At 41.2% G+C, this 14,498-nt stretch overlaps 1 protein-coding gene across 3 annotated transcripts in view; it reads right to left on the reverse strand.

The window, feature by feature from the left end:
* KANSL1L (KAT8 regulatory NSL complex subunit 1 like) overlaps nucleotides 1–14,498 on the reverse strand; it is a 406,715-nt gene that overhangs the window by 87,670 nt on the left and 304,547 nt on the right. For 2 of the 3 annotated variants that reach the window (XM_053698780.1, XM_053698779.1), the window contains exon 12: nucleotides 3,622–3,667. The exons of the other annotated variant lie outside the window; for it this stretch is intronic. In XM_053698780.1, coding sequence (XP_053554755.1) covers nucleotides 3,622–3,667 — 46 coding nt within the window. The remainder of the gene's footprint in view (nucleotides 1–3,621; nucleotides 3,668–14,498) is intronic. 3 annotated transcript variants of the gene reach the window in all.

A 14,498-nucleotide genomic window follows, 5' to 3' on the forward strand; every position in this document is an offset into this window, starting at 1 on the left:
CTGTAAATCTATTGTGGACATATAATGCCCTTGCTGAACAAAAGGCAAGATAGTCCTTACAGTTACCATTTTGAATGTTGGTATCTTTACATAACGATTCAATATTTTTAGATCCAGAACTGGTCTGAAGGAATTCTCCTTCTTTGGTACAATGAAGAGATTTGAATAAAACCCCATCCCCTGTTCCAGAACTGGAACTGGCATAATTACTTCAGCCAACTCTAGATCTGAAACACAATTCAGAAATGCTTGAGCTTTCACTGGATTTACTGGGACACGGGAAAGAAAAAATCTCTTTGCAGGAGGTCTCATCTTGAAACCAATTCTGTACCCTTCTGAAACAATGTTCTGAATCCAAAGATTGTGAACAGAATTGATCCAAATTTCTTTGAAAAAAACGTAACCTGCCCCCTACCAGCTGAGCTGGAATGAGGGCCGCACCTTCATGTGGACTTAGAAGCAGGCTTTGCCTTTCTAGAAGGCTTGGATTTATTCCAGACTGGAGATGGTTTCCAAACTGAAACTGCTCCTGAGGATGAAGGATCAGGCTTTTGTTCTTTGTTGAAACGAAAGGAACGAAAACGATTATTAGCCCTGTTTTTACCCTTAGATTTTTTATCCTGTGGTAAAAAAGTTCCTTTCCCACCAGTAACAGTTGAGATAATAGAATCCAACTGAGAACCAAATAATTTGTTACCCTGGAAAGAAATGGAAAGTAGAGTTGATTTAGAAGCCATATCAGCATTCCAAGTTTTAAGCCATAAAGCTCTTCTAGCTAGAATAGCTAGAGACATAAACCTGACATCAACTCTGATAATATCAAAGATGGCATCACAGATAAAATTATTAGCATGCTGAAGAAGAATAATAATATTATGAGAATCATGATCTGTTACTTGTTGCGCTAAAGTCTCCAACCAAAAAGTTGAAGCTGCAGCAACATCAGCCAATGATATAGCAGGTCTAAGAAGATTACCTGAACACAGATAAGGTTTTCTTAGAAAGGATTCAATTTTCCTATCTAAAGGATCTTTAAACGAAGTACCATCCGATGTAGGAATAGTAGTACGTTTAGCAAGGGTAGAAATAGCCCCATCGACTTTAGGGATTTTGTCCCAAAATTCTAATCTGTCAGACGGCACAGGATATAATTGCTTAAAATGTTTAGAAGGAGTAAATGAATTACCCAATTTATCCCATTCTCTGGAAATTACTTCAGAAATAGCATTAGGAACAGGAAAAACTTCTGGAATAACCACAGGAGATTTAAATACCTTATCTAAACGTTTAGAATTAGTATCAAGAGGACCAGAATCCTCTATTTCTAAAGCAATTAGTACTTCTTTAAGTAAAGAACGAATAAATTCCATTTTAAATAAATATGAAGATTTATCAGCATCAATCTCTGAGACAGAATCCTCTGAACCAAAAGAGTCATCAGAATCAGAATGATGATGTTCATTTAAAAATTCATCTGTAGAGAGAGAAGTTTTAAAAGATTTTTTATGTTTACTAGAAGGAGAAATAACAGACATAGCCTTCTTGATGGATTCAGAAACAAAATCTCTTATGTTATCAGGAACATTCTGCACCTTAGATGTTGAAGGAACTGCAACAGGCAATGGTACATTACTAAAGGAAATATTATCTGCTTTAACAAGTTTGTCATGACAATTAATACAAACAACAGCCGGAGGAATAGCTACCAAAAGTTTACAGCAGATACACTTAGCTTTGGTAGTTCCAGCACTAGACAGAGATTTTCCTGAAGTATCTTCTGACTCAGATGCAACGTGAGACATCTTGCAATATGTAAGAGAAAAAACAACATATAAAGCAAAATTGATCAAATTCCTTAAATGACAGTTTCAGGAATGGGAAAAAATGCCAATAAACAAGCTTCTAGTAACCAGAAGCAAAGAAAAAATGAGACTGAAATAATGTGGAGACAAAAGCGACGCCCATATTTTTTGGCGCCAAATAAGACGCCCACATTATTTGTCGCCTAAATGCTTTTTGGCGCCAAAAATGACGCCACATCCGGAACGCCGACATTTTTGGCGCAAAAGGACGTCAAAAAATGATGCAACTTCCGGCGACACGGATGACGCCGGAAACAGAAAAGATTTTTTTGCGCCAAAAAAGTCCGCGCCAAGAATGACGCAATAAAATGAAGCATTTTCAGCCCCCGCGAGACTAACAGCCCACAAGGAAAAAAGAGTCAAATTTTAAGGTAAGAAAAAAATTGATTCAAATGCATTATCCCAAATATGAAACTGACTGTCTGAAAATAAGGAATGTTGAACATCCTGAGTCAAGGCAAATAAATGTTTGAATACATATATTTAGAACTTTATAAACAAAGTGCCCAACCATAGCTTAGAGTGTCACAAAAAATAAGATTTACTTACCCCAGGACACTCATCTACATGTTTGTAGAAAGCCAAACCAGTACTGAAACGAAAATCAGCAGAGGTAATGGTATATAAATAAGAGTATATCGTCGATCTGAAAAGGGAGGTAAGAGATGAATCTCTACGACCGATAACAGAGAACCTATGAAATAGACCCCGTAGAAGGAGATCACTGCATTCAAATAGGCAATACTCTCCTCACATCCCTCTGACATTCACTGCACGCTGAGAGGAAAACCGGGCTCCAACTTGCTGCGGAGCGCATATCAACGTAGAATCTAGCACAAACTTACTTCACCACCTCCATAGGAGGCAAAGTTTGTAAAACTGAATTGTGGGTGTGGTGAGGGGTGTATTTATAGGCATTTTGAGGTTTGGGAAACTTTGCCCCTCCTGGTAGGAATGTATATCCCATACGTCACTAGCTCATGGACTCTTGCTAATTACATGAAAGAAAAAATCATACTGATTAATTAACCCCAACTGTTCAATAAACCCCTTCAGAGGATATTAACCCTGGATCCTATCAAGGTATAAAGGAGCCACACTGTGACCCTGTTATAGCGTTTTATGTGTAAAAATTCAAACAATCTTATCTCCAGGATCCATGCTGTGGAACAGAACACAGCCTCTGAAGTGCGACAGTCTTATAGCAGCGCTCCTGATATGGACTTGAGTGAGAGAAAGCAGGCAGTGAAACTTGTCAACACTGATTGCTTAGGAGTTTCTAGCAGTAGTCTGGATGGTTTCACAGAAAAACTTTCCCTGCATCTCCAGACTCTAACTTTCATCATTACTCTCACTGAGAGGTTGACATGACTACTTAAAACTCCAGTCCTATCTCGAAGGGCAGATATCCTTTTTCAGGACTCTCCGAATCTTCTGACACTTTTCTGCCACCTCCTAACGTGATGAATGGCAAAGAATGACTGGGGTAGTGAGGAAGTGGGATGGATATTTAAGCCTTTGGCTGTTGTGTCTTTGCCTCCTCCTGGTGGCCAGGTGTTGTATTTCCCAACAGTAAGGAATGAAGCAGTGGATTCTCCCTATCTTAGGAAGGAAAAGGAAGTTATATTTTCAAACATAGCGGCTTAACAGATAAAAAAATGCATAGTTCAGCTTAAATCATTAACTTACAGTATATAATATTATTAAATAAATTTAGTAAGTTTAACAATCACTTTAACTTGCAACAATTAAATATTACCTCGTCAGGAGGATTTCGGAGAGGATCTAGCATTACCACTTTCCAACTGAAAAAAAAAAAGAATAATAATAAAAAAAAAAATTATGCTCACCTGATAAATTAATTTGCTTCTTGGCAGTGATGGTCCATGAAAACATCCATAACCTATGGTAGTTATTTTAATTTTAGTATAATAGTTATGTTAGGTTAATTGTTAGTTTAAACTTAGTTTTTTTTAATTTCACAGGTAAGTTTTTATTTATTTTAAAATAGGGATATTGTAATTTTAATTTAAAGTTAGGGAGTTGTTAGGTTTAGGGGTATAGTTTATAATTTAGTTTTTTGCGATGTGGGGGGCTGGTGGTTTAGGGGTTAATAGGTTTGTTTAGTGGCGGTGATGTGGGAGGCCAGAGATTTAGTGGTTAACAACTATTTAGTGGCGGCGATGTCGGGGAGCGGCAGAATAGAAGTTAATAGCTTTATTATATGGTTTGCGATGTTGGGGTGTGGGGAAATAGGGGTTAATAAATTTATTATAGTGGCAGCGATGTCGGGGAGCGGCGGAATATGGGTTAATAATTTATTAGTCCTAGATGTAGTAAATGTTATTTATTACACAAAAGCAAGATGAATATAAATGAATTGAAGGACAGAAAAAAGAATATACAGTTACAACTCCTATAAAATAGCAGCTAATATATAGCACTAGATGGTATACCAATCAAGGATCCATATTGGAGACAAATGTGCAAAGCAAATGACCAAATATGTGATAATTGTCCCGCATAAGTGAATAAATCAAAAAGTCAATGATGTCTCAAAGTCATGTGTGGTCCAAAATAAATCATCCAAATTGTCAAATATGTGAAACAAGACTCACGGTGCAGAGAAAACAGACTCACGTTGCAAAAAAATGTAATAACAAAACTCACGTTGCAAAAAATAAATAAAAATAAAAACAAAAATAAAAACAAAAATAAAAAAACAGGTGAGTCTTTGATGTGTACACAATAAAATTATGTGGATATAGGAAAAAAAGAGGTGAATATTCCTCCAATGTGGTCCTTCTGGTGCTCTGTATCCTCGGTTAAAACAATAATAAAAAACCTAGAAAAAAAATGAAAAAGTGTAGATGTACAAAAAGTCAATACTCTTAAAAATGTGCTTGCCAAATGTCGACGCGTTTCGGCCTATGCAGGTCTAGCACAAAGTTTGTGTTAGATTTCTACGTTAATATGCACTTCTCAGCATGTTGAAGCCCGGTTCCTCTCAGAGTACAGTGAATGTCAGAGGGATGTGAAGGGACTATCACCTATTGAGTACAATGGTCTTCCTAACGGGGATCCATTTCATAGGTTCTCTGTTATCGGTCGTAGAGATTCATCTCCTACCTCCCTTTTCAGATCGACGATATACTCTTATATACCATTACCTATACTGATTCTCGTTTCAGTATTGGTTTGGCTATCTGCTATATGTGGATGGGTGTCTTTTGGTAAATATGTCTCATTTACTTAAGACACTCTCAGCTATGGTTTGGCACTTTATATATAAAGTTCTAAATATAGGTTTATACTTATATTTGCCATGATTCAGGTTTATCAGTATATTTCCTTTTTGCAGACTGTCAGTTTCATATCTGGGAAATGCTTTTAAAAAAATATATTTTTCTTTTTCTTACCTGAGGTTTTCAAATTGACTCTTTCTATATTGCGGGCTGTATTAGGCTCGCAAGAGCGCAAAATGCTATCATTTATTGTGTCATTCTTGGTGCGAGACTTTTTTGGTGCGAAAATTACGTTTGTTGACGCAAATTCGTCATTTCCGGCGTCTTAGTTGGCGCCGAGTCTTTTCACGAGGTTGCGTCATCTAGGACGCTCGAGTTTCGTTATGGACGTTTTTGGCGCCAAAAAATGTTTGTCAGTTTGTGGTGCGTCATACCTGGCGCCAAACATTTTTTCATTATTTAAGACCTCATTCCTTTTGCCTCTGGTCTTTTTTTCTATGTCACAGGCCTATTCTGTTTGCATTTTTTCCCATTCCTGAAACTGTCATATAAGGAAATTGATAATTTTGCTTTATATGTTTTTTTCTTTTACATACTGCAAGATGTCTCAATCTGATCCTGTCTCAGAATCTACTACTGGGATCCTGCTGCCTGATATTGGTTCTACCAAAGCTAAGTGCATTTGTTGTAAACTTGTGGTAACTGTTCCTCCAGCTGTGGTTTGTAATAGTTGTCATGATAAACTTTTACATGCAGAAAATGCTTCCATTAGTAGTAATTCATTACATGTTGCTGGTCCATCAATATCTAATGCTCAGTATATTCCTGTAAATTTAAGAGAATTTATTTCTGATTCAATTCAGAAGGCTTTGTCTGCCATTCCGCCTTCTAATAAACGTAAAAGGTCTTTTAAAACTTCTCATAGAGTTGATGAATTTTCTAATGACCGACAACATACTGATTTATCTATCTCTGATGAGGATCTGTCTGATTCAGAGGATCCTGACTCAGATATTGACAATGACAAATCCTCTTATTTATTTAAAATGGAGTATATTCGTTCTTTATTAAAAGAAGTGTTGATTGCATTAGATATGGAGGAGACTAGTCCTCTTGATACTAAAACTAGTAAACGTTTAAATTCGGTTTATAAACCTCATGTAGTTATTCCAGAGGTTTTTATAGTTCCTGATGCTATTTCAGATATGATTTCTAAGGAATGGAATAGACTGGGTACTTCTTTTACTCCTTCTTCAAGGTTTAAAAAATTGTATCCTTTGCCTACTGATAGATTGGAGTTTTGGGAAAAGATCCCCAAAGTTGATAGGGCCATCTCTACTCTTGCTAAACGTACTACTATTCCTACGGAAGATAGTACTTCCTTTAAAGATCCTTTAGATAGGAAGCTTGAATCTTATCTAAGGAAAGCTTATTTATGTTCAGGCCATCTTCTTAGGCCTGCTATTTCTTTGGCTGATGTTGCAGCTGCCTCAACTTTTTGGTTGGAAACTTTAGCGCAACAAGTATCAGATCATAATGTGTATAGCATTGTTAAATTAATTCAACATGCTAATAATTTAATTTGTGATGCCATTTTTGATATAATCAGAATTGATGTTAGATATGTATTTAGCTATTTTAGCTAGAAGAGCTTTATGGCTTAAATCTTGGAATGCTCATATGACTTCTAAATCAACATTGCTATCTCTTTCTTTCCAAGGTAATAAATTCTTTAGTTCTCAGTTGGATTCTATAATTTCATCTGTCACTGGGGGGAAGGGAGCTTTTTTGCCTCAGGATAAAAAATCTAAGGGTAAATTTAAAGCTTCTAACCGTTTTCGTTCCTTTCGACAAAAACAGAATTTATGTTTACCTGATAAATTGCTTTCTCCAACGGTGTGTCCGGTCCACGGCGTCATCCTTACTTGTGGGATATTCTCTTCCCCAACAGGAAATGGCAAAGAGCCCAGCAAAGCTGGTCACATGATCCCTCCTAGGCTCCGCCTTCCCCAGTCATTCGACCGACGTAAAGGAGGAATATTTGCATAGGAGAAACCATATGATACCGTGGTGACTGTAGTTAAAGAAAATAAATTATCAGACCTGATTAAAAAACCAGGGCGGGCCGTGGACCGGACACACCGTTGGAGAAAGCAATTTATCAGGTAAACATAAATTCTGTTTTCTCCAACATAGGTGTGTCCGGTCCACGGCGTCATCCTTACTTGTGGGAACCAATACCAAAGCTTTAGGACACGGATGAAGGGAGGGAGCAAATCAGGTCACCTAGATGGAAGGCACCACGGCTTGCAAAACCTTTCTCCCAAAAATAGCCTCAGAAGAAGCAAAAGTATCAAACTTGTAAAATTTAGTAAAAGCGTGCAGTGAAGACCAAGTCGCTGCCTTACATATCTGATCAACAGAAGCCTCGTTCTTGAAGGCCCATGTGGAAGCCACAGCCCTAGTGGAATGAGCTGTGATTCTTTCAGGAGGCTGCCGTCCGGCAGTCTCATAAGCCAATCTGATGATGCTTTTAATCCAAAAAGAGAGAGAGGTAGAAGTTGCTTTTTGACCTCTCCTTTTACCAGAATAAACAACAAACAAGGAAGATGTTTGTCTAAAATCCTTTGTAGCATCTAAATAGAATTTTAGAGCACGAACAACATCCAAATTGTGCAACAAACGTTCCTTCTTTGAAACTGGATTCGGACACAAAGAAGGCACGACTATCTCCTGGTTAATGTTTTTGTTAGAAACAACTTTCGGAAGAAAACCAGGTTTAGTACGTAAAACCACCTTATCTGCATGGAACACCAGATAAGGAGGAGAACACTGCAGAGCAGATAATTCTGAAACTCTTCTAGCAGAAGAAATTGCAACCAAAAACAAAACTTTCCAAGATAATAACTTAATATCAACGGAATGTAAGGGTTCAAACGGAACCCCCTGAAAAACTGAAAGAACTAAATTGAGACTCCAAGGAGGAGTCAAAGGTTTGTAAACAGGCTTGATTCTAACCAGAGCCTGAACAAAGGCTTGAACATCTGGCACAGCTGCCAGCTTTTTGTGAAGTAACACAGACAAGGCAGAAATCTGTCCCTTCAAGGAACTTGCAGATAATCCTTTCTCCAAACCTTCTTGAAGAAAGGATAGAATCTTAGGAATTTTTACCTTGTCCCAAGGGAATCCTTTAGATTCACACCAACAGATATATTTTTTCCATATTTTGTGGTAAATTTTTCTAGTTACAGGTTTCCTAGCCTGAACAAGAGTATCAATGACAGAATCTGAGAACCCTCGCTTTGATAAGATCAAGCGTTCAATCTCCAAGCAGTCAGTTGGAGTGAGACCATATTCGGATGTTCGAACGGACCTTGAACAAGAAGGTCTCGTCTCAAAGGTAGCTTCCATGGTGGAACCGATGACATATTCACCAGGTCTGCATACCAAGTCCTGCGTGGCCACGCAGGAGCTATCAAGATCACCGATGCCCTCTCCTGATTGATCCTGGCTACCAGCCTGGGGATGAGAGGAAACGGCGGGAATACATAAGCTAGTTTGAAGGTCCAAGGTGCTACTAGTGCATCTACTAGAGTCGCCTTGGGATCCCTGGATCTGGACCCGTAGCAAGGAACCTTGAAGTTCTGACGAGAGGCCATCAGATCCATGTCTGGAATGCCCCACAATTGAGTAATTTGGGCAAAGATTTCCGGATGGAGTTCCCACTCCCCCGGATGAAATGTCTGACGACTCAGAAAATACGCTTCCCAATTTTCCACTCCTGGGATGTGGATTGCAGACAAGTGGCAGGAGTGAGTCTCCGCCCATTGAATGATTTTGGTCACTTCTTCCATCGACAGGGAACTCCTTGTTCCCCCCTGATGGTTGATGTACGCAACAGTCGTCATGTTGTCTGATTGAAACCGTATGAACTTGGCCTTTGCTAGCTGAGGCCAAGCCTTGAGAGCATTGAATATCGCTCTCAGTTCCAGAATATTTATCGGGAGAAGAGATTCTTCCCGAGACCAAAGACCCTGAGCTTTCAGGGGTCCCCAGACCGCGCCCCAGCCCACCAGACTGGCGTCGGTCGTGATAATGACCCACTCTGGTCTGCGGAAGCTCATCCCCTGTGACAGGTTGTCCAGGGACAGCCACCAACGGAGTGAATCTCTGGTCCTCTGATCTACTTGTATCGTCGGAGACAAGTCTGTATAGTCCCCATTCCACTGACTGAGCATGCACAGTTGTAATGGTCTTAGATGAATTCGCGCAAAAGGAACTATGTCCATTGCCGCTACCATCAAACCTATTACTTCCATGCACTGCGCTATGGAAGGAAGAGGAACAGAATGAAGTATTTGACAAGAGTTTAGAAGTTTTGATTTTCTGGCCTCTGTCAGAAAAATCCTCATTTCTAAGGAGTCTATTATTGTTCCCAAGAAGGGAACCCTTGTTGACGGAGATAGAGAACTTTTTTCTACGTTCACTTTCCACCCGTGAGATCTGAGAAAGGCCAGGACAATGTCCGTGTGAGCCTTTGCTTGAGGAAGGGACGACGCTTGAATCAGAATGTCGTCCAAGTAAGGTACTACTGCAATGCCCCTTGGTCTTAGCACCGCTAGAAGGGACCCTAGTACCTTTGTGAAAATCCTTGGAGCAGTGGCTAATCCGAACGGAAGTGCCACAAACTGGTAATGCTTGTCCAGGAATGCGAACCTTAGGAACCGATGATGTTCCTTGTGGATAGGAATATGTAGATACGCATTCCTTTAAATCCACCGTGGTCATGAATTGACCTTCCTGGATGGAAGGAAGAATTGTTCGAATGGTTTCCATTTTGAACGATGGAACCTTGAGAAACTTGTTTAGGATCTTGAGATCTAAGATTGGTCTGAATGTTCCCTCTTTTTTGGGAACTACGAACAGATTGGAGTAGAACCCCATCCCTTGTTCTCCTAAAGGAACAGGATGAATCACTCCCATTTTTAACAGGTCTTCTACACAATGTAAGAATGCCTGTCTTTTTATGTGGTCTGAAGACAATTGAGACCTGTGGAACCTCCCCCTTGGGGGAAGCCCCTTGAATTCCAGAAGATAACCTTGGGAGACTATTTCTAGTGCCCAAGGATCCAGAACATCTCTTGCCCAAGCCTGAGCGAAGAGAGAGAGTCTGCCCCCCACCAGATCCGGTCCCGGATCGGGGGCCAACATCTCATGCTGTCTTGGTAGCAGTGGCAGGTTTCTTGGCCTGCTTTCCTTTGTTCCAGCCTTGCATTGGTCTCCAGGCTGGCTTGGCTTGAGAAGTATTACCCTCTTGCTTAGAGGACGTAGCACTTGGGGCTGGTCCGTTTCTGCGAAAGGGACGAAAATTAGGTTTATTTTTGGCCTTGAAAGACCTATCCTGAGGAAGGGCGTGGCCCTTGCCCCCAGTGATATCAGAGATAATCTCTTTCAAGTCAGGGCCAAACAGCGTTTTCCCCTTGAAAGGAATGTTAAGCAATTTGTTCTTGGAAGACGCATCCGCTGACCAAGATTTTAACCAAAGCGCTCTGCGCGCCACAATAGCAAAACCAGAATTTTTCGCCGCTAACCTAGCCAATTGCAAAGTGGCGTCTAGGGTGAAAGAATTAGCCAATTTGAGAGCATGAATTCTGTCCATAATCTCCTCATAAGAAGAAGAATTATTATTGAGCGCCTTTTCTAGCTCATCGAACCAGAAACACGCTGCTGTAGTGACAGGAACAATGCATGAAATTGGTTGTAGAAGGTAACCTTGCTGAACAAACATCTTTTTAAGCAAACCTTCTAATTTTTTATCCATAGGATCTTTGAAAGCACAACTATCTTCTATGGGTATAGTGGTGCGTTTGTTTAGAGTAGAAACCGCCCCCTCGACCTTGGGGACTGTCTGCCATAAGTCCTTTCTGGGGTCGACCATAGGAAACAATTTTTTAAATATGGGGGGAGGGACGAAAGGTATACCGGGCCTTTCCCATTCTTTATTTACAATGTCCGCCACCCGCTTGGGTATAGGAAAAGCTTCGGGGGGCCCCGGGACCTCTAGGAACTTGTCCATTTTACATAGTTTCTCTGGAATGACCAAATTCTCACAATCATCCAGAGTGGATAACACCTCCTTAAGCAGAGCGCGGAGATGTTCCAATTTAAATTTAAATGTAATCACATCAGGTTCAGCTTGTTGAGAAATTTTCCCTGAATCTGAAATTTCTCCCTCAGACAAAACCTCCCTGGCCCCCTCAGACTGGTGTAGGGGCCCTTCAGAACCAATATCATCAGCGTCCTCATGCTCTTCAGTATTTTCTAAAACAGAGCAGTCGCGCTTTCGCTGATAAGTGGGCATTTTGGCTAAAATGTTTTTGATAGAATTATCCATTACAGCCGTTAATTGTTGCATAGTAAGGAGTATTGGCGCGCTAGATGTACTAGGGGCCTCCTGTGTGGGCAAGACTGGTGTAGACGAAGGAGGGGATGATGCAGTACCATGCTTACTCCCCTCACTTGAGGAATCATCTTGGGCATCATTTTCTCTAAATTTTGTGTCACATAAATCACATCTATTTAAATGAGAAGGAACCTTGGCGTCCCCACATTCAGAACACAGTCTATCTGGTAGTTCAGACATGTTAAACAGGCAAAAACTTGATAACAAAGTACAAAAAACGTTTTAAAATAAACCGTTACTGTCACTTTAAATTTTAAACTGAACACACTTTATTACTGCAATTGCGAAAAAGTATGAAGGAATTGTTCAAAATTCACCAAAATTTCACCACAGTGTCTTAAAGCCTTAAAAGTATTGCACACCAAATTTGGAAGCTTTAACCCTTAAAATAACGGAACCGGAGCCGTTTTTATATTTAACCCCTTTACAGTCCCTGGTATCTGCTTTGCTGAGACCCAACCAAGCCCAAAGGGGAATACGATACCAAATGACGCCTTCAGAAAGTCTTTTCTATGTATCAGAGCTCCTCACACATGCATCTGCATGTCATGCTTCTCAAAAACAAGTGCGCAATAGAGGCGCGAAAATGAGACTCTGCCTATGATTAGGGAAAGCCCCTAGAGAATAAGGTGTCCAATACAGTGCCTGCCGGTTATTTTACATAATTCCCAAGATTAAAATAATTCCTCAAGGCTATGGAGTATAAAATATGTTTATATATAAATCGATTTAGCCCAGAAAATGTCTACAGTCTTAAAAAGCCCTTGTGAAGCCCTTTTTTTCTTTCTGTAATAAAAATGGCTTACCGGATCCCATAGGGAAAATGACAGCTTCCAGCATTACATCGTCTTGTTAGAATGTGTCATACCTCGTCTCAAAGGTAGCTTCCATGGTGGAACCGATGACATATTCACCAGGTCTGCATACCAAGTCCTGCGTGGCCACGCAGGAGCTATCAAGATCACCGATGCCCTCTCCTGATTGATCCTGGCTACCAGCCTGGGGATGAGAGGAAACGGCGGGAATACATAAGCTAGTTTGAAGGTCCAAGGTGCTACTAGTGCATCTACTAGAGTCGCCTTGGGATCCCTGGATCTGGACCCGTAGCAAGGAACCTTGAAGTTCTGACGAGAGGCCATCAGATCCATGTCTGGAATGCCCCACAATTGAGTAATTTGGGCAAAGATTTCCGGATGGAGTTCCCACTCCCCCGGATGAAATGTCTGACGACTCAGAAAATACGCTTCCCAATTTTCCACTCCTGGGATGTGGATTGCAGACAAGTGGCAGGAGTGAGTCTCCGCCCATTGAATGATTTTGGTCACTTCTTCCATCGCCAGGGAACTCCTTGTTCCCCCCTGATGGTTGATGTACGCAACAGTCGTCATGTTGTCTGATTGAAACCGTATGAACTTGGCCTTTGCTAGCTGAGGCCAAGCCTTGAGAGCATTGAATATCGCTCTCAGTTCCAGAATATTTATCGGGAGAAGAGATTCTTCCCGAGACCAAAGACCCTGAGCTTTCAGGGGTCCCCAGACCGCGCCCCAGCCCACCAGACTGGCGTCGGTCGTGATAATGACCCACTCTGGTCTGCGGAAGCTCATCCCCTGTGACAGGTTGTCCAGGGACAGCCACCAACGGAGTGAATCTCTGGTCCTCTGATCTACTTGTATCGTCGGAGACAAGTCTGTATAGTCCCCATTCCACTGACTGAGCATGCACAGTTGTAATGGTCTTAGATGAATTCGCGCAAAAGGAACTATGTCCATTGCCGCTACCATCAAACCTATTACTTCCATGCACTGCGCTATGGAAGGAAGAGGAACAGAATGAAGTATTTGACAAGAGTTTAGAAGTTTTGATTTTCTGGCCTCTGTCAGAAAAATCCTCATTTCTAAGGAGTCTATTATTGTTCCCAAGAAGGGAACCCTTGTTGACGGAGATAGAGAACTTTTTTCTACGTTCACTTTCCACCCGTGAGATCTGAGAAAGGCCAGGACAATGTCCGTGTGAGCCTTTGCTTGAGGAAGGGACGACGCTTGAATCAGAATGTCGTCCAAGTAAGGTACTACTGCAATGCCCCTTGGTCTTAGCACCGCTAGAAGGGACCCTAGTACCTTTGTGAAAATCCTTGGAACAGTGGCTAATCCGAACGGAAGTGCCACAAACTGGTAATGCTTGTCCAGGAATGCGAACCTTAGGAACCGATGATGTTCCTTGTGGATAGGAATATGTAGATACGCATTCCTTTAAAGCCACCGTGGTCATGAATTGACCTTCCTGGATGGAAGGAAGAATTGTTCGAATGGTTTCCATTTTGAACGATGGAACCTTGAGAAACTTGTTTAGGATCTTGAGATCTAAGATTGGTCTGAATGTTCCCTCTTTTTTGGGAACTACGAACAGATTGGAGTAGAACCCCATCCCTTGTTCTCCTAAAGGAACAGGATGAATCACTCCCATTTTTAACAGGTCTTCTACACAATGTAAGAATGCCTGTCTTTTTATGTGGTCTGAAGACAATTGAGACCTGTGGAACCTCCCCCTTGGGGGAAGCCCCTTGAATTCCAGAAGATAACCTTGGGAGACTATTTCTAGTGCCCAAGGATCCAGAACATCTCTTGCCCAAGCCTGAGCGAAGAGAGAGAGTCTGCCCCCCACCAGATCCGGTCCCGGATCGGGGGCCAACATCTCATGCTGTCTTGGTAGCAGTGGCAGGTTTCTTGGCCTGCTTTCCTTTGTTCCAGCCTTGCATTGGTCTCCAGGCTGGCTTGGCTTGAGAAGTATTACCCTCTTGCTTAGAGGACGTAGCACTTGGGGCTGGTCCGTTTCTGCGAAAGGGACGAAAATTAGGTTTATTTTTGGCCTTGAAAGACCTATCCTGAGGAAGGGCGTGGCCCTTGCCCCCAGTGATATCAGAGATAATCT

The sequence above is a fragment of the Bombina bombina genome, chromosome 1, assembly GCF_027579735.1.
Source record: "Bombina bombina isolate aBomBom1 chromosome 1, aBomBom1.pri, whole genome shotgun sequence".
In the NCBI taxonomy this organism is placed as follows: domain Eukaryota; kingdom Metazoa; phylum Chordata; class Amphibia; order Anura; family Bombinatoridae; genus Bombina; species Bombina bombina.